At 41.6% G+C, this 27,214-nt stretch overlaps 3 protein-coding genes across 4 annotated transcripts; all 3 read right to left on the bottom strand.

Moving 5' to 3' along the window:
- Nucleotides 1-50: 50 nt before the first annotated feature.
- On the bottom strand, nucleotides 51-4,977 carry LOC119902875 (phospholipid scramblase 1). The gene is made up of 7 exons (XM_038719253.1): nucleotides 4,629-4,977; nucleotides 4,449-4,520; nucleotides 4,146-4,338; nucleotides 2,676-2,787; nucleotides 2,495-2,594; nucleotides 1,769-1,827; nucleotides 51-186 (listed from the first exon to the last, which is right to left on the bottom strand). The coding sequence occupies exons 1-7, from the start codon at nucleotides 4,975-4,977 to the stop codon at nucleotides 160-162; spliced, it is 912 nt and encodes a 303-aa protein (XP_038575181.1). The 3' UTR covers nucleotides 51-159.
- A 767-nt stretch (nucleotides 4,978-5,744) lies between these two features.
- Nucleotides 5,745-11,758, bottom strand: chrng (cholinergic receptor, nicotinic, gamma). Of its 2 annotated transcripts, none has more exons than XM_038719252.1 (12): nucleotides 11,593-11,758; nucleotides 10,418-10,554; nucleotides 10,294-10,338; nucleotides 10,076-10,200; nucleotides 9,277-9,339; nucleotides 8,636-8,733; nucleotides 8,338-8,538; nucleotides 8,026-8,140; nucleotides 7,808-7,922; nucleotides 7,412-7,676; nucleotides 7,188-7,321; nucleotides 5,745-7,104 (listed from the first exon to the last, which is right to left on the bottom strand). In XM_038719252.1, exons 1-12 carry the CDS (start codon nucleotides 11,654-11,656, stop codon nucleotides 6,898-6,900), a joined length of 1,569 nt encoding a protein of 522 aa, XP_038575180.1. In that variant the 5' UTR covers nucleotides 11,657-11,758; the 3' UTR covers nucleotides 5,745-6,897. The 2 variants fall into 2 exon arrangements, with proteins under 2 accessions (XP_038575180.1, XP_038575179.1); XM_038719251.1 differs by having other exon boundaries at nucleotides 5,747-7,104; nucleotides 9,277-9,432; nucleotides 11,593-11,757.
- A 1,810-nt stretch (nucleotides 11,759-13,568) lies between these two features.
- prss56 (serine protease 56) lies at nucleotides 13,569-20,017 on the bottom strand. Its single transcript, XM_038719378.1, has 14 exons — nucleotides 19,918-20,017; nucleotides 18,527-18,685; nucleotides 18,151-18,405; nucleotides 17,783-17,975; nucleotides 17,541-17,657; nucleotides 17,243-17,343; nucleotides 16,946-17,088; nucleotides 16,555-16,714; nucleotides 16,263-16,451; nucleotides 15,987-16,178; nucleotides 15,660-15,862; nucleotides 14,505-15,084; nucleotides 14,304-14,410; nucleotides 13,569-14,190 (listed from the first exon to the last, which is right to left on the bottom strand). The coding sequence occupies exons 1-14, from the start codon at nucleotides 20,015-20,017 to the stop codon at nucleotides 14,017-14,019; spliced, it is 2,673 nt and encodes an 890-aa protein (XP_038575306.1). The 3' UTR covers nucleotides 13,569-14,016.
- Between the last annotated feature and the right edge of the window lie 7,197 nt (nucleotides 20,018-27,214).

Here is a 27,214-nt window from a genome sequence, read left to right as displayed (position 1 = left end):
TTTTAAAGCAAAGTTTGTCCCACAGGTAATGCCACACAAGCCTGCACTGTTGTCTTACAAAGACTATGAAATGATGCAGTCTCTTGTGTCAAAGTGAGTTGGCTGGAGTGTCCATTAGTTGTAGACCACTTCCAACAATGTCAGTTGACTCAGGATTTATCAGCTCATTTCAAAGAACATGTGATTCTGTAGAGAAAAACAGATGAGTCAGTGATCAGTGAGGGATTTAATTAAATAGGCCCCTTTTCACAACAGGCATTTTGATAAAGTGGGGAGAACAAGTTTTTGATACACTGCTGATTTTGCAGGTTTTTGCATGTAGAGGTCTGTAATTTTTATCATTGGTACACTTTAACTGTGAGAGACAGAATCTAAAACAAAAATCCAGAAAATCACATTGTATGATTTTTAAATAATTAATTTGCATTTTATTGCATGACATAAGTATTTGATCACCTACCAATCAGTAAGAATTCTGGCTCTCACAGACCTGTTAGTTGTTCTTTAAGAAGCCCTCCTGTGCTCCACTAATTACCTGTATTAACTGCACCTGTTTGAACTCGTTACCTGTATAAAAGACACCTGACCACAAACTCAATCAAACAGACTCCAACCTCTCCACAATGGCCAAGACCAGAGAGCTGTGTAAGGCCATCAGGGATAAAATTGTAGACCTGCACAAGGCTGGAATGGGCTACAGGACAATTGGCAAGCAGCTTGGTGAGAAGGCAACAACTGTTGGAGCAATTATTAGAAAATGGAAGTATTTCAAGATGATGGTCAATCTCCCTCGGTCTGGGGCTCCATGCGAGATCTCACCTCGTGGGGCATCAATGATCATGAGGAAGGTGAGGGATCAGCCCAGAACTACATGGCAGGACCTGGTCTATGACCTGAAGAGAGCTGGGACCACAGTCTCAAAGAAAACCATTAGTAACACACTATGCCGTCATGGATTAAAAGCCTGTAGTGCACACAAGGTCCCCCTGCTCAAGCCAGTGTATGTCCAGGCCCGTCTGAAGTTTGAAGTTTTCGAAATCTTGGCCAACAACCTCCTTCCCTCAGTAAGAGCACTGAAGATGGGTCGTGGCTGGGTCTTCCAGCATGACAATGACCCAAAACACACAGCCAGGGCAACTAAGGAGTGGCTCCGTAAGAAGCATCTCAAGGTCCTGGAGAGGCCTAGCCAGTCTCCAGATCTGAACCAATAGAAGATCTTTGGAGGGAGCTGAAAGTCCGTATTGCCCAACGACAGCCCTGAAATCTGAGAAGGTCTGTATGGAGGAGTGGGCCAAAATCCCTGCTGCAGTGTGTGTGCAAACCTGGTCAAGAACTACAGGAAACGTCTGATCTCTGTAATTGCAAACAAAAGTTCTACTTTTCTGATTTATCAAATACTTATGTCATGCAATAAAATGCTAATTAATTATTTAAAAATCATAGTGTGATTTTCTGGATTTTTGTTTTCTCACAGTTAGTGTACCTATGATACAAATTAGACCTACATGCTTTGTAAGTAGGAAAACCTGCAAAATCTGCAGTGTATCAAATACTTGTTCTCCCCACTGTATGTCATAATAGGCAAGGCACAGCTGTTACTAATAACACATCAATCCCATTCCCAGTGAGCCAGTATGCAAAATACCAAGACCTAAAATAGAAACAGCTAAATGGAATTAACCCATTTAATACTGTGTGAAAAAGGTGTCTTTTAACAACAATATACAGTATATTCTTGCGGGAAAGATAATAAATATCAAATGCTTACCAACAAGAAAGAGGCTGCCATCAGCAGCAGTTTATTGTGTGATTCCAACCTCAGTGGCACTGGAAGAGAGATTTAGAAATGGCAGTTACGAATTTGAAATGGGAATGGGGTCTAAAAGGCTGCAGGTACCCCCAAAGGCAGATATTGCATAACAGTGGTTCCCATGCTATGGGGTGCATATGACTAGGGAGAAAATGTGAAGTTAAGCAAAATTTGAATAACTCCTTTTCTTAGCAGACATTCTGACTTCTAAACACAGGTGTAACTAATTTATTATTTGCTGCATTGCATGGCATGAATTGCCAGAATGGAGCCGTTGTTAATATATTAGGAACATATGTGGTTTTCCTGCTATGACGAGTCAAAATGTCTAATGTGAAAAAGACTGATTCTCTATTTGGGAACATTAAAGAAATAAGAACAGTCTGATGCTAGGGTGTCAATTTATTTAGAAAGAAGTGAGCAGAAACTGAAGAAGCTAAATGTAAATTAGTCTATCGTTTTTGTTGAGTTCACTGACAGTATAGTGGAAGAGCCCTGTGTCTTTGGTGTTGCTGTCACTTTATCAGGGTGTGAAAAGTAACATACTGGTTATGCTCTTAATAATGTTATTTAAATAAAATTGAACTTGGCTTTGTTTTGGCCTCTAAAGGGGGACATGACAGAAGAAGTGTGGAAACCACTTCTTGAGAAATAGGATATCGGCTTTCCTTAGCGACAACTCACCTTCCAACCCAAAAAAATCATGGTCCATGTTATGTTCGTCAGTGGGGGTGGGACATTTCTTCCATATTGTGCCTATTTTCTCACCAATGTTGGAGACAACCTGGTGTATGAACAACAGCCAAAAAACTGAATGAAATACACGTAGAAACAAATGTTTTATTTGGGGTTTCTTAAATATTACCTGGAATTGCTGGTTGGAGAAACAGCGGCATGGACAATAGGAGCCCTGGATTCTGACGGTAAATGCTCCTTCAGAATCACACACTTCCAGAAGAGGGGTGAACATGCTCCACCTGAAAACACAGTCAGGAAACACACAGCACATTTTCTTACATAACCATGCAATAAGCAACCTGGCAGATAAACTGGCCAGTACTTCACACACTGGCGCAGCCCAGCTTTGATGCTTGGTTGATCACATTTTCAGCTGTCATGATTCTGCAGCACCAAAACCATTGTTTGCTTGGTGTCGGAAGAGCTCAAATTGGGACATGCTTTATTCAACAACTGAGAGAATATTTATACCAAGTCACCGAAACTTCTGCCAGATCAGTCCTAATTGGAGACAACTTCATTGAGTTTCTTGTGGAGAGCTAAATTCAACATACAAAGGCACCCCAGCTAACCCTGGAGTCAGATTTAGGGCACATGAAGAAGGAAGTATTTTGGTTGGAGTGCTGCGACATCTCCCATTAGCCAACATTCCCATTAGGAAGGATGCCGCATTCCTTCCCTCCCAGCTCTTCAGTGTGTCTCTGTGCAGACAGCTGTTTCGTGCATTATCTCTGCCAGGTTTAGAATACACCCCAGCTGGGTGGAACAGCAAAGGCTGTCACTGCTATATACAGACAGGCCTGGGCATCTACAGTGGCTCAGAGTGACCACTGGCTGGGAGTGATACGGAAAAAGGCTCACATTACGAGTTGTTCAGTCTGAGAATGTAAAATGTTAAGATTGCTGGTACAGTGTTCTGATTGTGGGGGTCAGTGGGTTAGTCCGTAAAATGAGTCCCATTACTCTGGTTAACCCACAGAACACATTGTTAAAAGGACTTTTTTTTTTTTTACACTAAGTTGTTTGAATGAAAACAGACAGATTTAATTCTGTGAGCATCCAAACAAAATACATTCACCTCTACTGGAAATTATTTGTAAAGCATCACAAATCTCAGAGACGTGTCTCAAATCTCAAACGATCTGACAGTAGTAGGTTTGGTATTATTAAGGGTGTTCTTATTTTGTATATCTTATTGAAAATAAGTTTAATTTCCGTGATTAAGTAATGGCATTTACTTAAGTAAAAGTATTAATATGACAATGTAAAAATACACGCAAATGTACCAAAGTATTAGTAGTGAAATCAATCAATGGCATAAGCTCTCTAATGTGTAAGTAGCTAATTTTAACCACTTTGCTGGATAGTTAATTTATAGCAATGTACCATATCTTATAAAGTGATCATGTGTTTTACATGAATAATCTTAATCTGCAAAGTAACTAATAAATACAGACTTTGAATAAATGTTGTGAAGTTAAAAGTGCACTATTTCCCTGTGAAATATAGTGGAGCACAAGTATAAAATAGAGTAAAATACTGTACTTTCCAGCGCTGTTCAAGTTAGGCAAGGCCAATAGAAACAGATGCAGCCTACCTCTGGCATACAGTGCCAATGAGTTGTTTCTGAGGTGTGTAGGCCCTCATCTCCATCAGGCAGCAGCCGAGGCAGCAGGCGTCAACCCTGAGAGGCCTTTCAAAATAAAACGCCTGGTGGCCCTGACAGTCAAAACCCTGCAGTGAACAGGCCCGGGCTGGACCGCAACACTGGAGGCACACACAAGAGCTCTCTGACAGTAGGGAGAGATCAAGGAGAGACTGAGGATACAGTGAAAAAACACCATCATTCACTGTACATGAGATGCAGATGGGATGGGTGAAGCTGGACAGGGAGCAGTACCTTCCACGGCCACAAATAACTGTGACCCTCCTGTGGTGATATTGTAGATCCTCCTGGGAACACACGTTGGGCCTGCAATGATGAATCATTCTTTTAAAAACAGACAAATCTCTGCACTGCAGCTATCCCCTTTTAAACACAGAAACACACGCATTCACACAATCAACCCATCCTACTCACCCTGCAGCTCTGGTCTGACAGTGATGTGTATTTGACTGACTGTGTCCAGCACAGACATAAAGTGTGATCCCGCTGCACCTCCAGGCCACTGCTGTTCCACCCCCGGCCTGCACGCTTTCCCCAGTGGCTGCGTGTAGCCGTCCTCCACCTTCCTCCCAGGAGCCGGACCTGCCGGCTGCTCATCAGATTCCAAGTCAATAGGCGTTTGGTGGGCTTTGGCTCCAGGTGAGCCAGTGTGGCACTCACATGAAGGCGCACAGCGGTTCTGGAAAGCTCTGAAGATCATCTGGACATGCTTCTCTCGCTCCAGTCGACCAAAGGGAAGAGGCTGATTGGTCACTGCTGACATGGTATAAAACTGAAAATATATGTGGAACTCAGCAAATACATAATAATGACAAACAACTACATGTTATACTGTGTGACGGGTGTGTGTATGAGACATCAGTAATTTATGTTCGATGTAATTATTTAGTTACCAGAATAGTGAAACACAATTAACTGGGATGTTCTCAGTTACAGTTATTATTATTATTAGAATTTAAATTGTCCTTATGGAGTTAAAAAACGTCCAGTACAACCATTGTGCATTTCCTAAATATTACATTTGCAGATTAAATGAACAAATTAGTAAAATAGTCTTTCTTTCTGTGACAGCAGCTATGAAATGTATTTTACGACAATGGAAGTCTGACTTTTCCCGCCCCCCACCCACAACAGCAAGTGTGAAATGAGCTCTTACACTTTTCCTCAGTGAAGTATTAAGTTATGAGAAATGTTCTGGCAAATTTTGGGGTTATGTGATGCAAAATATTGCCCTATTTGATGTAAATTAGGGGTGAAAGTAATGTTAAGAGATGAAAGTAGGCAATTAAAATAATTATTATAAGTTGTGCCAGATGGAGCTGCATCCATGAGGGTGGGATACATGAGCTATTTTTTGGTTGGGGTCAGATGAATATAATAACATTATACTGTCCACCTAAAGCAGGCTATAGAAAATAAGCAAAGACATTTTGTGTGGTAGAATTTAGTTTTGAAAATGGCAATCAGAAAATCCTCTCACAACCCCTTAGATTCGTGGGGGGTTTACAATTAAAGCTTTTTTCCTATGAAGACTTGAATTTATGAGGGAAAGTTCAAGAAAAAAAAACACACAAGGTTCCTTACAGCAGCTCAGCAGGTTCAGTTCTCTGGCACCAACATAAACATCCTTCCCTTAAAACAGTGATTTCATCACAGCAGCCGGCCCCTGCCTCCTTTTTATTCACATCACACTCACTCAGCTTGGTCCCATTCTGCAGCTGCATGCAACACTGTATATTCCTCCGCAACAAAGATGATCACAGTACCATAATGAAGCCCTATCTCATGTCCTGCTTCTAGACAGTGATTGATACAACAGGTGCCCAAATGGTTAACATCTTCCACAGCATTGTACCCTTTTTATGTCAAAATGGCATGTAAAGACAGAAAATAGCACAATAGAGAATTGAAGGGCTCTTGCTTACCATCTGTGGTCAAGCATCCAGGTACCGAAAGACTTATCTAACTGTGAGAACGCCTATGAGTTGTCATGATCAGGAAGGGGTGTAGCACAAACCTACTCACCACCTCTGTGTGTTTGTGTGAATATTCACGTAGTAATGTTTGGCTTTGTGGGTGTGTGTTTGTCTGGAGAGATGTCCCCCCGGCTCTGTCTCACCCCCTGACTCCCGTTTCCATCCCAACCAGCCGGATCTGCCTTTTGTTGGGTTAGAAAGGCACCACTCAGCCATGTAATTGAAATCCTGCTTCAAGAGGTGGGGGGCAGTGTAGTGTAGAGTCTGTGTTCGGGAGGCGGGGGGGGTTGTCAAACACAGGGGGATTTAGACATGTCTGAGAGTGTGCACAAGATACTACTACCTTTATTGATAAAAGCATTTATTTGGTACATTTGGCTACCGTTCACTGTTTATGTGTGTCATCAACAGACGTCTCAAGCTGTTTATCATGATTGCCTTGAATTTTATCAACAGCAGGTGAAAAGGTAAACTTACAAATTGCTCTTTTTTTCTTATACAGCATTTTATGCAAAAACATTTTCAACCTCAACAATCAGTCACAGCTGATGCTGGTATGCGTCATCACAGATCAAGCGTGGCGTCCACATATCTGTGCTGTGGCACTTTTGACTTTGTTATAGTCCACAGACCCACACTACCAAATTAAAACACACAGCGGTATCTTCTCTCAGTTAGATCAAAACAGATCTAACTGATCTGATAGATCAAAACTGATCTAACTGAGACAGACTTGTTAGATTGTTTGTTGGAGGGAGATACTTCTTGGGATCCCCGAGGAAAGGTGAGGAGGGAGGCTGGTTGAAATGGCCCATCAGGAAGATTCCGATTGTGCCAATGAAAAACAACAACGCCATGACAATAAAGCAGGCCCTGTCGATCACACGGGCGACCAGGAACCACTCTTCATTCTCCTGGGATTGAGAAAAATTGGAGATTATCACTGATGTTGATTTTAACCCGAGAAGCTGGGCAAATATAAAAATGTGGAGCTTACATTCTGGAAGTTGCTCTGTTGCTTTGCAGTCTCAGCAATGTGTTTGCAGGAGGACACACACTGCTTCAGTTCAGGAGAGGCCTTTGCCAGGCTGACACTGAGCTGCTCAGCTGTACCCCCCTCCAGCCCATCATCTGTGTACAAAACAGATCAGGTATTTGCGAGATCACAAGAGGGAACACACTCTTAGGTGCACTTCATGCAAAACTCATTCAAACACTTACGTAGCTTCTCTAATACTGATTTCATCAATCCGTTTCTTTCTTTAAGTCTGGCAAACATGAGTTCAGACCGAGCTGTTTTCTTCACATATTCCTCCGCCTTGGTGATGAGGCTCATGGAGCTGCGGCGTCGGCAGGGGAGCAGGAACACGCCGCTCCTGTCTGTAACCAGAGTTTCACCGTTTACAGTGTGTGAGGTGTTGCCATTGTTTGGTGTCCAGGGTCGCATCTGCATCCTAAGCAGCCGAGGCAGGATGTTTAGGAAGATCTGAAGAGGACACAAGGTCAGAAGGTAATCCAGTGGCAAATAGACCCATGTTGACTTCACAGTATGTTCATTCAAAAGCTTCTTAATGGAAATTACATTCAGAAAAGGGTTTTGTCTGGCCTCAGTCTCACCTTTCGAACTTTGTCTGTCATTATGTGAGTGTTTGGGGTTCTCAGGGAGACGTTGAGGACTATCACACAGTTCATCACTACCATGGTGGTCACTGACATCACAAACATCAAATACCTGCAGCCAAAGGTTCATAAATCACATCTTTTTCAGCACTATTTCATATCGGTGGTAGGTGAAAGTCTGAACCGAAATCTTAGAGTGACCACACAAAACTTACTTTCCAATAAGAGGCACTGCCTTCGAAGTCTCTGGAACCTTCTTGGCGATAAGGAAGAGGAACACAGTCTGGCCCAGAAGAGTGGCAACAGACATGGTGCACTTCTGACCCCCGGCTGCAAAACTCAAACCAATATTCAGTCAGTAGTGATGAGGTTTTGTGTTCAATTAAAACAGATACTAATGACTTCTTATTCTTCTGTCTTGTCAGAGAGTCTGTCATCACATGAAGGTCATGAAGGATGACGTTGACGTGACAGAGGTATGACTACCTAAGATCAGGCTTTTTGATATACAAAGTGAGGAAAAAGACCTTTGGCAGGTAAGTAGTAGACAAGGAGGCAGAGGGAGGAGAAGAGCACACAGGGGGCGATGATGTTGATGATGTAGAAGAGGGGTTTTCTCTGGATGATGAGGAAGAAGACCACCTCCTGGTACTCCAGCTCATCCTTAGTGAACTGAGTATTGATCACCTTCTTAGCAGGCCTGTGTTTGATGACCCACTCTCCATTTTCTAACAATAACAAAATTAGAGTCTTTCATTTTGAGAACGTAACGATTGTTTTATTTTGAATAATTATTCAAAATCTATTATTCAAATGTTGCTATACCTGTGAAAGCCTGTGGGTCGATATCCACCCACTCCAACGTGTGGTTATCCTCCTCTTTGAGAACCATTTCGATCTCATTGGCACTGTAAGTCTGGGAGCTGAACACAGGGACAAGACATATGGCCTGTCACCAACCACAAACACCACCATCTATTCGCTGCAGAAACAATATTTATTCTAAATAATCAGTAATCACAATAATTTCAATAATAATTCATAATAATAATAATAATAATAATAATAATATACAATTACCAGTAAATTATTACTATGGGAGTAGTAATATACAAAGTAGTAACATAACACTTTCATTTTACATTGCATTATATCTTATTACTATATACCAATACTATATTAATTCTAGTGTATATAGTTATTACTGTGTTCTAACACTATTATAGTATTATGCTAGCATTATTTCTGTATATTACATATATTGCACATATATAACATGATTATTATAAAATATTCATACCTACATCCATACTTCTTTTGCACAAAGATTTGCACAATTGGTGAGCCTGAGGTGATTTTTATTCTTAACAGTTATTGTATAATACTGCAGTAATACTGTAAATAGAGTTTTATAAGTACTTCATACTGGCCAATCATCAAATCCCAACACCCTCGTCTCCACTCACCGGAAGACCATGGTGCAGTTCTGCCAGTCAAAGGGAAAGTAGTTGACGGTGATGGTACAAGCACTGCGGTAGATGGCAGGGGGCAGCCAGTACACACAGCCGTTAGAAGACACGAGTGCATTGCAGTAAAGTGCTACCTCGAATTGTCCATCCACACTGTGCACAGGTTAGAACAGATGGAAACAGACCTTTGCTGGCGCATTCGAACTCGCACACAGACACATTGTTACTACATTATCGTATTATATGGATACACTCAAGTTAACCTATGTCAACCGTAAAGCTGCACTTAGCAAAAGTATTTAGTAAAAACACAGTCATCTTGCACAAATCATAACGATATAAAGAGGCACCTCTTTGCACCTCTTATCTTTGAGATCCTACAGAGTCTATTCATGGATATTGATAAACACGTTAACTATGAACTACAATTTATTTTGTTTTAGTTTATTACTATAATTTCTTGTAAACAGTTAGTTTCTAATTGTTTGATCAAGGTCTGCCCACATGTACAGCTGCCATACTCACTAACACTAACTTTGATCTTGATTACAAAATCCTTTCAATGGGAAATCCACTAAGGAGGCAACATGCCTTCACAATCACCTTTTATGGTGTGAAATAACAGCGCCATAAAAAGAAAGCATAACTTTTTGCTTTTTGCTTTTTGTGCTTTTATACTAATTGATGTAGGGCTACACAGTGTGGCTATGAGGGGATTCCAGTGTGAAAACTTGCTCAATGAAGGTGTGAGTGGCTTGCTGGCTGAGGTGTAAAATGTGAAGGTTGTTGCACTCACTTGTTCTCCAGAATGATGTCTGGCAGCCAGATGCTCTTGGAGGGGACCCTCAGCTCAGAGGTGATGTTCCCATACAGAGCTGACCTGGGCGGTTGGTCCCATCTGAGCCTGTAGTCACACCATCGCTACATACAGAAATACTATAGGTTTGACCATGTCTTGCAGATACACTACTATGTTAAAATTCACTATCATTGCAAAGCAAGGTGTAAGGTTACCATTTCTATCCAGACGCTGGTTGTCAGGGCTTCCTCCTTTTCATTCTAAAGAGTGATAGTTTAGTAAACAATGTTGTTGCAGCCACTGGGACTCATCAAAAACACCAGAATGAACTTCACTCACCAGGGAGATGAGGTTGGTCAGCGTCATCTTGATGTTGACCTGAGTGATGTCACCGCTCTTCTCCGTGGGCCGCACGTTCTTGTTGTAACCCTTCATCAATTCCTTAAATAGTTCCCCTTCAAGGTTGAGTGCTGATGCTGCAGACAAACCAGAGGTCAGGGCAAGAACATATGAAATACTGAAGCAAGTGATTAATTTAAAGAGGCACTCCATCAATTTTACATATTAAGTTCAGTTTGGTTGTATAGTGTCTCATGCGGCTCTGCAAGGAGCTTTCACATTGATTTTAGGGTTTTCTCGGCTTCCACATAAGACATAACATTGTCAGAAACACTCTGCATTAAAAACTGGACTTGTGAAGTTGTATGAATGTAGGCATTGAGGAGGTGGGGGTGTCTGTCTATCTGGTTTAGCAAACTCAACTATAGCAAAAAAATTATCTTGTCTTCTTATCAACTAATGTGTTACATGCCATTTGGCAAACTTACCAACATCGACCAAATGTTGCTCTTGTTTGGTTGGTGTCAAGTATTACATGATGTCATATCAACCTCTTTATATAGATATTGTATAACAGCGGACACCTGATGCATCCTCAGGCGAAATGAGAACTGGAGCCAGCATGAAATCTTTCACAATTTTAGTCTGAACAGTAGACCACACTAAACACATATAGTATGAGTATGGTCCACCACTACAAGTTCTGTCTACTTTTGTATACATGCCCTGCCAAATAATGCAGTGTATTTCAGTAACAATTTACATCTCCAACAAGATTTTACCCTCGTTGTCATTTGTTACTGAACCTGTCACAGTTTGGTGTTCGGTGCACTGCTACTTTTGTAACGACAATTGTCTGGGAGATGAGTTCCACATTTTGTTTGAATGTGAGAACATAAGCTTCATGACTAATGGGGCAAAGTACTGCAGTACTAGTAAAAGCACTATTTAAACTGTTTGTCTCTGTTAAAATGAATCTTGATATCACAGTTCGAGGAGCCAAATGTTATGTAAATTATGGCAGGATCCTTCATAAAGAATGTTTGTTGCACTGAATTCACTATAAGTGTGACAATCTGACTTCACATAGTCACATCACACCATACAAATACCTAGAAACTAAAAACACACTGTAAAATGTCTCCTAAATGAGGCTAATTTGCAAGCGTTCCTACCTGTGGCAGAAATCAGAAACACCCTTACGAAGAGTGACAGAGAAAGCGGAGGTCCAGAATCCATTAGTGTTGTGCTGTCTGAAACAAAGCTATGATCACTAATTTGGACACTACTTGACAGGGTTGCTGGCACTCGACCTGTGTGTGTGTGTGTTTGTGTGTTTTAAAGCAAAAGTTGGGGCATGGGCTGATGGGAGGGTAGATGTTTAAAGGAAGGGTTGGGGGTTGGTGGGGGAGTTGATGATTGTTACGGTTAAATACAAGAGTGTATTTCCAGTACTACAATGCCAGCTGTCACAGAACACACACACACACACACACACACTGGTAACATGACATGACATGCTTTAAGCATTGGACTCAATGACCTTACTTTCCCAGGGTTTTGTCTCTAAGTGAACAATTGGTACAACATTTTTTTTTTGTCCAGTACTGAGCGAGTGAGTTTCACTAAAGTGTTTGTTTTTGGCATTGACAGGCAAAACAATGGACTATTAATAATTTTGTCAATGGAGTCTGGTGGCTTTGACAAGAACAAAATAGCGACTGTTTCTGGTTGCACAAAAAAGATCTTCCTCTTTAAAAAAAGGTCTATCGCTGTAAGGATCCTTTCCACAATGTTGTCAGGCACAATAACAATCTGAGCCTCTCAATGGCAAAAACAAGTACATCAGTGGACGTCCTTTGACAGGGGCAAAAGCCTACAAGGATTATGTTGCAGCTCTGTTTTGCTGCTGCTGACTGCAGTGCGCTCGCTCAATACTGGACCAATTTCAAAAAATGTTGTCCCATTTAGTCATATAGACACAAAAACATGGGAAAATAGGGCCCAGGTTGAAAAATATTGACGTTACCCTTTAAGGTACACCATCAAAACACACAATGTATTGTAATTCTGCTTAGTGCACCTGGTTGTTGTCATTCAGATGTCCACACAAACAAAGTACATCAGTGATCTATTAAAAGGGAGCTAACAGTCACCAGAAGACATGGTTAAATGTGTTCTCTTCAATAAAAGGATTACAGACAGACAGATTGCACAATAAAGAGAGGGAGAGGGCAGCAACACTGCGTGTGTCTGAAAGCCAGAAAGTTAAAGAAGCCATAGAGTGGACAACAGTCCATTTACAGCACAGCCTCTGTGATGACTGAGCAGGCTCAGTGGAGGTTGCTGGCACATTTGTGGTCTGTCATTACTGTGTGTGTGTGTGTGTGTGTGTGTGTGTGTGTGTGTGTGTGCGCGTCATAAAAATACTTGTTCCCGCCATGATTTGGCGCACTTCCCACACACACATGAATACGCAAGACAGAGGCAGGAGTTGATGTGTTGCAACAGAAGTATGTGTGTGTGTTTACTCAGCTGTTACACTGACATCCCTGTCTATCCCTCTTTTAGCACTAGCAGAAAACTACTTTAGATTAGTGGGCAGTTATTAGTTGTGTTACATTGGGTTTTTCAGTCGCTGAGACTTGGCAGCAACAGCGAGGTGGACAAAAGTCAACACACAGTGCAGACAGGGCTTGCTTACAACTCAAGACAACAGTTGATTTAAAATGCTCAAGACTGAAGCCAGACAGTAAGAGATGCTAAAGATCAGCCATACTTCTGTGTCCAGTTACAACTGACTGTCTTGGAAATAGGAGTGAAGACAGGAAGGAGGTGGGAGGTACTGGTCACCACAGCACAGCAGCTGCTGTGTTGATGGGAAATCTTCAACACTGTCCAAATCCAAGTGTTGGAGGATTGAGGCCAAGCTGAAGTCCCAAGAGGAACTAATCAGCATTGAAACCCTGTCTCAAGAGAGTACGTTTGGGTCTCAGCAGAACTGCTGTACACTAGTAGCAAAATGCTGCAGGATTAGCAGCTAATTTGAACCTCATAGCAATAGTTCAATTTGGTATTACATAACATTAACATTCAACACAACATGCCAAAATTAATAACAATTTTATTTATATATATATATAGTTGTTGTTTTTTTACAAAAATACAAATACTTTTCTCTATACAAATAAATATGATAGTAATAAGGTAAGAATATGAATATGTACAGTCTGTGTGCTTTACAAGAGGCTCAACCTTTGCAAAAGACAATATGAATAACTTATCATTTTGTACAGATTCATAAGTTAGACAAGGCTGTGTCTCCAACCACATAAACAAAACAAAATGCATGGCATGATGGGTGGCCAGTAGTTGGGTTGATACATTCATGGTTGTGTTTTCATTTTGAGCCAAAGTCAGGCTCTCAGATGGGGAAAACAAAATCATGCTTTTCACAGGAGACCCCAGGTAATGTTCGTGTGCGTTTTATGTGCGTCTCTGTGTCCCATGAACAAGGGGGGTTCTTTTCAAACAGGTCTCTTTGAGAGTCTTTGTACTATCCTCTTTCATTTATTTGTTCACTTGCTGTTATGATAAAGTTAAGTCTTAAGTGCCTCTAGTGCCAAAGCAATGATCCTTGGCACACTGCGGTAGAATGACTCATTCTCCAGGCCCACGAGACTGTAGAAGGTCAAAGGTCGTCCTCCCACTACTGCTCTGACCCGCGCCTGGTAAAGTCCTCGATCATTCTTAGAGCCCAGATCAACTAACACCTGAACAAAAGAGAGACCCAATGAAGCAAGGGGAACAGAGAGAGAAGTTATAAACATTTAGCTTTACCAGTGCACATTTACATCTCATAACTTCATCTAAAATTAAAATTTACCTCTTGGAAGCTCATGTGTACGTTCTTGCTTGGGATGCTTAAGACCCAGCTGTAAGTGTCTCTGACTTGGCTGACTTGCTGTGAGGACTCTCTCACTCCAGGACAAACTACAGGAACAAACAAAAACATTCCATTAGAGAAATAATAAAATTTTTAATAGTCTTCAATGAAAGTTCTGTCAGAACTGGATGTGGCACATACTTTTCCCACTGGCCCCTGGTATCTGCCTCTTGCGCAGAAGGCTCCTGTATTTTCTGCGAAGACTTAAAGTCTTTACAGCATGCACAGTTTGTCTGGGGTCAGCAGTCGTCTCTGTGTGAGCGCCCTCAGTGATCGGTTGAACGTCAGTTGTTGACTGCGCTGGAAGTGGTAACTTTGATTTTAATTCTGTTCTATCTTCATTTTTAACAAAAGTAAAATCCTCTGACATGGTGCTCCATCTGACACCAAGAGACGCATCGCTATCGGATGACGTGTCACTTTGTGATGCATCTGCTGTCACAATGTCATCTTGTGTTCTTAATGTCTGAATTTCATTCATCAGGGCTGTTAGAAGTGACCATGGCTGCTGGGATTCTGGGGAGGAGGAGGTGTGGCCGGTGTGGACCGGTGCAGCAGTGGAAGACGTAGGAAAAGGGGGGCTGTTGGGAGACTCCTCCTGGAGGTAGACTGTATCCAAGTGCAGGATGGGAGGAGCAGCTCTGGAGGCCAATTTGGAGCGAAGAGCTACAATAACAGATCGGAATTCTCCCTCCAGCTGATGTACTAATGAGTCCTCCGTCTGTAGATGACATGTAAAAAAAGACTGAAAGTTAGGGTAGGCAGTGTTGGAGAACTAGCAAGAGACAGCTAGATTTTGAAAAGATTCCACCTGGACCGAATGAAACCATTGGCAGTCACTGGATTGTTTTCAGTTTTGTGTCAGAGCATTTGATTTTATTGATTGCTGTCGGCTTGTAAAGAGAATTTTAACAAATCTAACAAATTGCTCCTGAAATAAATTTCCAGCACCAGCATTAAGATTATCTTCATATAAATCCACATCAAAAGTTTTGATGTGGACATCAAAATTACATCCGCTTCAGTCACTGGCATTTCCCAGAATGCCTCGTCCAAAAAGAATGCTCAATGAATGTTCAAGCAAAACCATGAGGCTAGAAAGAAGCCTGTGCTCTTTGATATTGCAAGGTTTATACTAAAACCGAATCGATTAACCTCACCATTTAACCATTACTGATTGAGATAGTTGTACAGTTTTTTCTTAATATAAAAACATCAGGCTGTGCAGGGAATATACTGTCATATAATGCGATGCATACATCATCTTCATTTGGACATTTTAGAAATATGACCTACCTGTAAGAAAAGGTTGTCCTCCTGTCTTGTTGGTGTGGAGGAGATGTCTGTGGATGTGTCAGAATGCTGTTTGTCCAGGTCCTCAGCCGTGTTCCTCAGGTATTTCTCCCAGTCATCCACTGAGGGTCCCACCTCTCTGAATAAGGCTGGAGGAACTGGAGAAGGACCCTGCTCAATTGGCACCACAGCTCCACCTAGCTGTTCTGCAAGTAATAAAAAACCTGTTACAACACCGCAGGGTGAATGAGTGTTTGCATGGTTATCTATTAAGTTATCTATACATTTTATGTTTGGACAGAATATGTAATAACATAATCTGTCATGTACCTTCAATCTGTGTGCGACCATGGCTCAGGCCCAGGTCCCTCCTCTCTCTGGTGTGGGTGAAAGCTGTGCTGTATATGTGCTCCACCAGCTGAGGCAGAGTCTGGGTGAAGAACGTCAAGTCGACTTTGTCCCTGATGTAATCCTCGGCCCTCTGGAGCAAGTCCAACAAGGTCTGCAGGAACGAACGCAACTCTAGATGGCAGAGATCGAGCAACAGATTAGAAACCTCAAAGCATGACCTAGCATAAAGAATAACAAGTCAGTATATTTACTCACGACATTTCTTGAAGCGGGTGAGGCACTTATCCTCTGCCATTCGGCTGCAAGCGCTATCAGACTGACCAGGGGGACAGGTCAGGGTATAGAAGTGACAAAGAGAGGTGAACTCTGACCTCTGTCCCTCCTCCGTCATTTCTGTTGTCTTTAGAAGCTCCGGACATGTTGGTTCCCTGCTTCCAAATGACTCTAAAAAGATAATCATAGATTGTAGATAATATTTAGAAGTATGTTGTATGTGAAAATATCTAATAATTCAGTTTCTGCGGCGCTGTTGTTGCTTGAAACTCACTTTGTATCTCAGCCTGAATCCAGTCAGAGAAAGCAGACACCCGCGTGTAGACTCCAGGCTTGCCCTTCTCCCCACAACCGTCTCCCCAGGAGGTAATGCCATAGAGTTGGAACCGACCTGAAATTCGGTCCTGGTAGATAAGGGGGCCTCCAGAATCTCCCTACACGTGACAGAAAATCCCCCAAAGATTAAAAAAAAAATGCTGATCTGAAAATGACGTATTTTCAAAGATACTTTGGTGTTGCTAAAAAAAAAGTTTCAGAAACAAAAAGAGGATCAGATTTTTTACAGTGAATTAAAGGTATGTCAATTCACTAATTGGAGAAAATTCCCAAATAACCTGAAAGACCTAAAAAGAGGAACACAAAGAAAATGATGCGGTTCTGCCCACCTGACAGGAGTCTATGCCTCCAGAGAGATAGCCAGCACACAGCATAGTATTGGTGACCAGTTCTTTACCAAGGGCACTCTTACAGGTGCTCTGAGGCAGCAGGGGCACCTTGGCCTCCATCACCACGTCAGCAGACGGACCGTCTGTAGAGAAGAATAAAAATTTGCTAACTCATTGTCCTTATCAACAGCACATAGTCTCTCAAAAGGGAAACAAAAAGCATTTAAGCTTGCTAGCAGAAAACTAAGCTGTAAATAGCTCTGAAGTGAAAATCCATGTTAATGATCACCCACTGACCCTCATAGAGGGAGCCCCAGCCTGCCACCAGACATGGACTGCCAGTAGGGGGGTCCACGCCAGAGGGTAGACACACGGGGTGACACGGTTGGACAGGACCACTGGAGATGTAAGCTCCACCAGGGCTATGTCGTTATTAAATGTCTTTGGGTTGAACTGCAGGAAGAGGAAAAAGTTTGATTCATTACATTATTTTAAGACTAACAGACTGATCTGGTTGTTTAATTGTTTGACCAAGGAGAGATAATACTATATGATTTCTATCCCACTTTATATATTTATATATTCCATACTTTGCATTGTTACCTTAGGATGAGGGATGATGCGGTTCACTTTGAGAACCTGCTCATCAGGGTCAGTCTTGGTGATGTCAAACTCCCCCACCACAGCTGTCCAGTAGCTCTCACTGCGGCTGCTACAGAGGTCAGAAGAATAAGAGAAGCTGGGAGTGAGAGTAGAAAAAAACGTGTAATATTCTCAAATGCAACAGACAAATCGAAGATCTTATTTTAGTGTGAGAAAACAGTGATGCACACTCACCCGGCAAAACAATGAGCAGCAGTGACAACCCAGGAGCTGTCCACCAGGACCCCTCCGCACATCAGGCCACCATCTAGCTGGAGGTTGACCAGCCATGGCCAGCTGCCTGGAGGAGCAGGAGAGCCGCCCACAATCCGGGAGCGAGGCTGTGTGATGTTTTGCCCCGTGGGCAACCTCTGACCACACACTGCTGCTGGGACAGAGTGACACTGATGGTCAAAAAAAGGCTGCAAAATCAGCTTTTTGTAGACAAACACATAATACTGGAGCTGTACAAATTAGCCTCACACCTTTTCACTGACTTTACGGACAGAGAAAGTTGGATAATCTGAATGCATATGTCTTTGTGAACACATGTATCCCCTCACCCTGTGCATGCGTCTGTGTAGCAGGTTCCAGGTTCTGCATTGTGTTAAGCAGGCTGCACTGGAGGACACGGGCGCTGCAACTCTCACCCATGATCCTGATGCAGCTCTCCTTGTCCAGTTCACCTGGTGGGCAGCGATGCTGATAGTAGGCACAGGCCTGGCTCAGAGCCCAACTCCGCTCAGCTTCATCTTGAAGCTTCTGGGCCTTACTGATGACATCACAGCTGGGCTCTGATAAGGCACTGGCAGGAGACGCTGTTGGGCGGGAAGAGGAGATTTGTTATGGACACTAAGAAAGCATTCATTGGTAATACAGGACAATGTCACTCAAGATGCTCAATTATGAAAAGGCCAAGAAGAGAAATCCTTTACTTACAGCAGGACCCAGACAGCTGTCCACAGTCCTGAAACAAACAGGGAGCACAGCCCCGGCAGCCTGCTTCAGCCCGACTCCTCTCAGATGATGCACGCTCGAGAGCGGACAGGGCACTAGCCATGGCCGCCTCTAGAACAACAGTGCCACGATCAGACAGAGCTGCAAGGGAGGACAGGAAGAAAGAGAAAAGAAAGAACAGAAAATTGAAAAATATATAAAAAACAATTAAGATGCAAGACAAGCTAGAAAAGAGGAGATATGCCGAGAGAGAATAAGACACAAACAAGTGCACAGCAGTGAGGAACAGGAAGGACCTCTAGGTCGTTGCATGAAAGACTTTTATTTGCTGTGGGAACACTTGTGTGTGTATGTGAGCGTTAGTATGAACTACAGCAGCTTTCTGGTATGTGTGTGAGCAGCCCCCTTTTTCTCATGCTGCTCTTTGAGCTCATTGGCAGCGTGTTAGGGAAGCTAGCTCACGCTCAGCGCGCTGGTGAGGCTTCTGCAGACACACATCAATCGGACCGCCAACCCTGCAGCCCCCCTCTGTGCCGCACCACATCACAGGATAGGCCACTAACAACAACAATGCTGATTGAAGACTTAATTAGAAGGCCAGGGCTGAGCTGGCAGAGGCTGGCAGGCAGGGACAGGCCGTAGGGGCACGGGCTGGCAGCCCATACATTGCCATCACCAGCCGTATGTATGAAGGCTCTGCTGTACTCAGCACTTCAATCAGAGAAGGCCAGAGGTCCCTCATCACAGTGCTCTACTGCAGGATTTAACAAGTTTCTCTGCAGTAGCTCTCTGACAAACCTGCCAGAGAAAGTGCCAAAATGAAAACAATGTAGACTAAAGAAGACAAAAACACGCCTAGGATAATATTTCTATTCTTTAATGCTGTGAAGACAGTTTGTGAAGATGAGTGCTGAAATGCACAGCATACAATTCTTTTAAGGTGAGATACCTGCTGTTTATCAGTAAACCACTAAAATATAAACTATATATATATCTAATCTGTATCTGTAAGCACATCAGCAATGAACCAACTTCAATCACAAGTAAGCCTATAGAAAAATAAAGCATTTCTAAGATTTGCACGTGTCAGCTGTTTGCCCATCTCGGGCTTACTCATAGGGACTAGTAGTAGCACCATTGTTTTGTCCTCTTTTGAAGCATCACAGCATCACCAGCGTTGGTTTGCAGGGTTCTCATTATGATGCATTAAATAAAAAAAGATTAAAATGTGTCTATAAGAAATGCTGAAGCACTATATATTAGTATATTATAGAAGTAAACACTCAACGGTTTCCAAACTATGTACTGTCATCACTACTCTTAACATATATTGCCATAATTGAGATAATAATATTTTTAAATAGAACAATTACCTTTGAGCGCACTCTGTGGCATCCTGTAGACCTCTCGCCCTGTTGGGGCTCCCAGCAAGCAATCAAGTCCCATAAGCAGCAGTGATAGCAGAAGCAGCATGGTGTCAGAACATCAGACCTCCACTCCACAGTGATAATAAGCAGGCAGGCAGGAGACACGCGGAAAGAGGATGCAGAGGTCCTGGAGATGAGGCTAGCCTGCAGTGTTTCCAGTTCCTTATTGTCTGTTTGCTCTCTGCAATCGCTAAATGTCTCCCTCCTCCTGACTCTTTGGGCTCTCTCCCACAATGTGGTGCAGTGCATCTGTCTGTAAGTTTACTTAGAGGAACAATAGGTGCCTGGAGTTGTCCCTGGTATATATAGAGTCCCCAGGGGAACACCAGCAAGAGGGAGGGGGGAGAGGATAGGAAAGAGAGAGGGGGAGGGAGGGAGAAATGCTCCCATGGCCAATACACAAACAGATGAATTCATTAAGACTGTGACAGCAAATCGGGCGCAACTTGCCAAGGCTGGAAATTACAAAGGGGTTTGGTTCTATGAAAGGAGACAGAGGGAGGGAGAGATACAGATAGGGGACGGGGGGGACGGGAAGGCGGAGTGATTGGCTGGGCAGCAGGGAAGGGGGTGTTGTTTGAATTAATTAATGTGAGAGGAAGAGGGAGAAAGTTATGCAGATAAGGATATGGGCTGATGTGACACTGGAGTAAAGGAATGTGGAGCGAAAGAAACGCCAACAGGCGTCTGAACCGAAGAGTCACAGTGTGAGCGGAGCGAGCAGGAGATGGAGGGAGGTTGAGTGAGAGAGAGCGAGAGAGAGGGAAGTGTCTGCCATTCTGCATGCGCCTCAAAGAGGGCATTGTCCCTGGCGTCCCTCTGAGGTTGCCCACATCAAAGCCGTCCCCCGGGCATCACTTGGCTGCCGCCTCCATTGATCACTTACAGTCTTTTATCCCCCCCATTAAAATATTGTCAGTTCACATCACTTTTGTCTTTCTCTGCTGAACTCTGCTTTTGTCACATAAAGATACAGTAAAAAAAATGGTGTATTTGTAAGACCAGAAGAAATCATCCGTTGAAGAAATTAAAAACTTTTTTTGTTTTAGATTCTTGCATTTATTGTTAGCTTTTTGGACATGTCATTCGGATTTTCAGACAAAACGTTGATGAGATATACTCTATCATCCTGATTAAATAGCACACATTATGGTTTTTACAGAAACAGTGAAAAGGCCACAGAGCTGATGAGCTGACCTCATTAGATCCTTTTAACTGAAAAAGATTAAGGTGTGTAGTTACTGTAGCTTGCCATCTTTAAGATTTACAGCGTAAAAACAATCACATTATGTAAGATACATCTACCTCTCTCAAAATTATTACGATGGATGTGTAACACTTTATGACCTCCCCCTGTTTTAATAAAGCTAAATCAATCAATCAATCAATTTGACCAAATAGATTTATGTAGGAGGAGAAACTGTGATTGAGAAGAGAGAAAGTAAAAGTTTACAATGGAAAAAACTTTCAGCCAACTGAAACACGCGCGTGCATTCAAGGAGCCATTCTGCAGCAAAGAATCTCAGTTTTTAGATTTTGGACAATCACTGTGTATTGTACCAAAACAGTGGCTTTAGTGTGAGCTGGGAGACAAAAATAATCTGTCTACTTTGAATTTAAGAAAAGATTAGCATTTTTAGGATACAAACTACACAGAAATAGATCACAGACAGCTCTGATTGCAACATATACCAATATACCTAATGTGTCAAAATCAAACATGCAAGTTTGCTTAGTCCAGATCCTGTTAGCTATACGTCATAGCATCTGCATATTTAAGGACACATTTTTCTCTTCCACAAGACAAAAGCCAGGTGTAACAGGTCTAAGTATTTTTCAAAAAATTATACTGCAGCTCAGTGAATATGACTGTTACAGTATACGGCCGCATTAAATTGTAAAAATGTCTGATCCCAATATTAAACCGATCACAATGTTCTGTACCTTCTCAGGCAATAGACAAGGGCATGGTCACAGTCTGCTTGGACACAGAAAGGAGTCTGTGCCGACCAGTAACTCAAACGAGAAGCACAAATTGGAGTCAATTTTGAGCCAACTAACTGGCTGAAGGATAAAAAGAGTGGCGGACGAATCTAGCAGGGCATCATCAAAGAGAGCCGTCCACTGCTGCCACAAGCCAGCACCGACGGTCAGTTCACACCGACAACATACAAGTACGTGTGAGACAGTGTGCGACTGTGTGTTTATGTTTTCTGTCAAAGTTTGTGGAGCCAACTCTGGTGGATTCAAATGCTTTGATGGTGAAAAAGCTGTAAGCAACCGTACATATGCCAGTAAACAAAAACAGGCTTCAGAGATGGAATGAAGATGATGGAGGTTAGAAGAGTTGGAAAAAAGTACATTTCTTTCTTTTCAAGCCTTGCTGTGCAGACATTCATTTGTTAATATGTGTGTGTGTGTGTGTGTGTGTGTTTTGTTGTGTGCATTGTGCCCCAGCCCCCTCCATGCACCCGTGCGGCACCATAGCCCTGAGATCTGAGAGCAGACTCAGACGGAGCAGAGCAGGAACGGCATGGGACAAACGGGCGGCACTCTTTCATTTCTTCCCTCACTCAATCCATTTGCCTTTGATGTCCTTTGACTAATTTGTCTTCTGTGTACTCTTCTCTTCATCTTCCTTCATCTTCTTTCACTTTTACTGTTTGATTATTTTACTGTTTTTATGAAGTTGTCAGGCGACTTATGTTGAAATTGTTGTTTCTTTACTTTTTCTAATATTTTACTCTTGTAAAGCACTTTGTGATCATGATCTGTGAAAGGGGCTATATTAAATAAACTTTACTTTACTTACTTACTTATTTACTTACTATCTATCCACCACACACTTTGCCACTCTCTTCTCAACCGCCTGCCTATTTCTATCTCTACAAACAGTGGTTTTCTAAGTTGTTTACTATTTTATAATTCAATTACACTGCTAGTCAAAAGACTGTGCACACCTTCTTCTGTGCCTTTGATTGATGAATTCCTCTACTGTGCTTTAATTTCCTTTAAAGAATCTGGGGCATCTTATTACTGCAATATAACAATATTTCTGGTTCTGGTTTCTTGTATATCACTTAATCATTTTCCTAATGCATTTCTTTGTGTCGTGTAAATCACTTTACATTGCTGCTTGTTTGAATGGTACTGTACATATAAAGTTGCATTGCCTAAACAGAAAAGTCACATGACCCAGTAGTAAGCATGACAGTATGTGAGAGTTTTTTCTCTCATTGAAATTCCACCTGTAGCACACACAAGGGTAACTGAGACAAAGACAGAAAAAAATGGTCGTGTCCAAGCATATGAAATTCCAGGTTAAGTTGGCAACCTTCCCAGTATTTGGGGGGACTTTAAACAGTCGACAAACAAGTAGCTCATATCCAAAGTGATTTTCTTTTTTTTGTCCAGGTGACAGCTGTCCTCAGTTTTTTGTTAGCCAATAAAATACATATTTGAGAATAAGAATAAGATTTCTGCAAGAGGGATTGGTAAAATCAAGTGAGAAGTGCACATGTGTTTGAAAAAGCAGTCTGGGCTGCTGAAATTCATGTGAATGCACAATCATCTGATGAACTGTCGAGAAAAGACTTATTGTCGGGTGCACAGGCTCGTCACTGGCTGGCTGCTTGAGCAGGTTACATAAAGAAAAAACACAATGCTCAGCGCAAAATCGCACCACAATGAGAACCTTAACAACAATCGTGTTGAATAACACCCAGGTATTGTGTTCAGTTATGAAACCATTTCTCCCATTGTCTCAGGCAGAAAACAATTGAAATCTAGGTCAGTGGGGTACGCAAGAGAGAAGAGGTTCAGCACAGACAGACACTTGAACCCCCCGACAATAGTCAAGCAGAAGCAGCTCGTCTGCACAGGCCTGTATTGGGTCATTGTTAGACATGTTGTTACTTAGATCTATTATGACCTCAACAATCACATTAACTGCCATTAAATGCACATTAAACACCAACGGTTCAATTATAAAATAACAACTTTACCTAAATGGAGTAATAATGATGATGTGGTTGATAACGTTTCTGTGGATTTGTTTTTCCTCATAATATTTCATCTCTCTAGGCCCTTTGTCTTGTCATACCATGTTGTATTTTTATTGAATAACTCAAATTTGCAACACCGATGAGGTTGTGAATGAACAAAACAGAATTTTGCTTTGATGGTCAATGATACTGCAAGGCTGTATCTTTGACCCTTGACCTATGTTTGAAATGTGAAATCCTGCACTTCATCCCCTGATTAGTCACATGCCCATCTGTCCTTTTGCTCTTTCAGGCATTGCTTGCAGGTGCAGCTGCAAGTGGATGTTCCTTACTTGCAGGGAGGGAGGTCTAAATTACTTGTTGTATATATATCTACTTCTCAAGGTCTCTTCTTAGGGAACCTAGTCTGAGCCAGGGTTGTTTTGTTTTTTCCTTTAACATAGTAACTGCATGGTCTCTCCTAACATTATGTTTCTTTAGTGTATTCTAGACACTGTCCTTTTTTATATTTATATGGAGATGTTCTTTTGAAAGATTTGTATAATTTAACCTTTTGTTCAAACTGCTTCCCAAATATGTGATATTGGACCAGGTAGCTATTGAGCTTTTTTGTCCTTCAATACCTTGAAGAAGACTGTTATGTTGAATCATTATTAAAGCATCATACAAGTTTTTTTGCATCATACAAGTGTGCGTATTCCTCAACACAGTTGGTAAGACACAGCCTCACTCTTTACACCTAAAGCTACAATGAGCAGAAACAGAATGCATGTGTTATATACAAATTTCTGTCAGTCACACTAAAAGGTGCTCACCATTGGGTCATCCTGTGGGTTCTCTCTGACGCACTGTCCCTGCTACAACAGGATGTCCAGGAGTTGTTTTCACTTGTCCAGCTTCATGTGTTGTTACAACAACCCTCTCAACAAGTCCCTCAGCTTCCTAACACTGACCAGCACCATGTCGTCCAGATGTACTGAGTATGGAACAACCTGTGAATAGAGAATTTGTCAGGTAGTATTCAGAATTTTAAGTGTGAACATAAATTGTGTGCAAAACATATTATTTGTATGTTCATTAGTTAATGAGAAACTGAGAAATACCTTACCTGATGAAACTATTTGTAGTTCTACCCTTACTGCCATGTTGACAATGAAATGTCTTTGAAAGCTGCTAATAACAGGAAAAAGGTCCAACACACGTAACTGCAGAAGCAAAAATCAGATTAAAATCACTCTATTGTACCTATAGGATATAGGTAAAACTATATATATATATCCCTGTTTGGACCACCAGGAAGCTAAAAAGAAGAAACTTTACTAGCCTAAGTAATTCCAGTCTACTGCTAATACGCTACAGCTAACTTGAAAAGGCTGACATCTAGTGTCACTATAGTGAAACTTCTTTTAATGGATATGACGTCCATAGTGACACTAGAGCCATGTCCTCCACAGCTGGAACTGCAATGTTTAGCATGATCTGAGCTTATTTGGCTAGCTCTTGTATGCATGAATGTTTAACAGTAAAAACAGGGATGGGGTTTGATGTGGTCACACCTCTATTAGAGGAACAAATCCAGCAAAAAAGCTTTAATTTTCCAGATACACCTACCCGAGGTAGAACAAAGCACAACCATGTTTGTTATAACTTTAATATTCCTTGATTGTATAAAAATATTTACTGTATAATGAGGTAAAGTTACACAAAATTCATAGCAGCAAAAAATATTTTTTCCAACGTCATACATGCCTTCATCTCATCACGCCTGGATTACTGAAACAGCCTTTTGAAACAGCCTTTTCCTGATTAAACCCAAAAATCTATTGATCGACTCCAGACTGTCCAGAACTCAGCTGCCAGGCTTTTAACCAGAACAAAGAAATATGACCACATTACTCCTATTTTAGCTTCATTACACTGGCTCCCAGTATGTTTTAGAATTGACTTTAAAATTCTATTGATCACTTTTAAAGCTCTTCATGGCCTCTCGCCTTGTTATATTTCTGACTTTTAGTCCCATACACACCAGCACGTACCTTGAGATCCTCGGGCAGAGGTCTGTTGTCTGTTCCAGAGTCTTCATCAGCCTATCTTCATCAGTCCAGCTATACTTTGGCAAGCAACATGTTCAAGCTGTTGCTGCTTTGCTTTTGCCTTCATTAGCTTTAAACTGTAGTTATGTTAAATTAACTATAACTGTTGGTTGGGCTAGGTAGCTAGCATTGGTTAACTATCTTAAAAAACTAACTAACTTAACCAGACTGTAATGTTAGCATTATATATAATGAACTCCTGTGGTAGCTAGCTAGTTAGCTAACATTAGCTAATTTGCAATTCACTATTTGTCTACTGTATTAGCTGAATACACATTGTTTCAAAAAAACTGCAGCATCGTCAAACAATGTAACTAATTTATGCACTTTATAATTATACTCGATATTACTCACCAACCTTTTCAATACAGGTTGTGACTTTTCAGTGGGCAAGACCATAAACAATATTAAACTGTCAAAATGTGCAACCTGGTCTGATGACAGCTTGTCAGGTGCCCTTGTAACTGTAACTATTCATAGTCACTAGAGCATATTTGTGAGAATTAACATTTCATCAGAGACATTATTAAAATGGTGAAGAATGTGATTGATGAAAATGTCGGGCAGGTTAACAGGAAAAGATGATAGTATAAAGGCTGTGCCATTTATTAAAGATCATAATTTATGATGACATAAATAGGTAAAAGAAAATGGAAAAAGGCCACATGGAGGCAGTGTGGGACCCAGATTGTAATAGGCTACTGCCTAACTTCTCTCTCAAACACAGGCACACACACATACATACTACCAGAAAAAGAGTGAGGATTTTAGTTATCACAATCACCATCACAATATCCAAATCCAAATATGTACTTTCATGTAGGCTATGTGTTTGATTTGCACCACTTCCTTTATCAATTCAAAGTGCACAAAATACATAAGATGTGTTATAGGAAGAATATGGTTCAATATATGACTAAAAGCTTAAGCCAGACATGATCATCAAAACAAACAGAAGAGTGCTTCCCAGCTGAAATATCAAAACGGGGTATTCCACTATTCTAACCTATGCTGCCACATCCTCTTTCTCTCTCTCTGTCATGTTCAGACTATAGATTAAATGGAATATAACAATAATGTAAGTATCAAACAATAACATGAGAAAAGTATTTTCTAATTCATAAACATTTTAAGATATGAATGAAT

This window comes from Micropterus salmoides, unplaced genomic scaffold (genome assembly GCF_014851395.1).
Source record: "Micropterus salmoides isolate LMB-PRFRI ecotype aquatic unplaced genomic scaffold, ASM1485139v1 Ms_hic_scaffold_14, whole genome shotgun sequence".
NCBI lineage: Eukaryota > Metazoa > Chordata > Actinopteri > Centrarchiformes > Centrarchidae > Micropterus > Micropterus salmoides.
The sequence above is the reverse complement of the archived record's forward strand: the minus strand, read 5'-3'. Positions and strand labels throughout refer to the sequence as shown.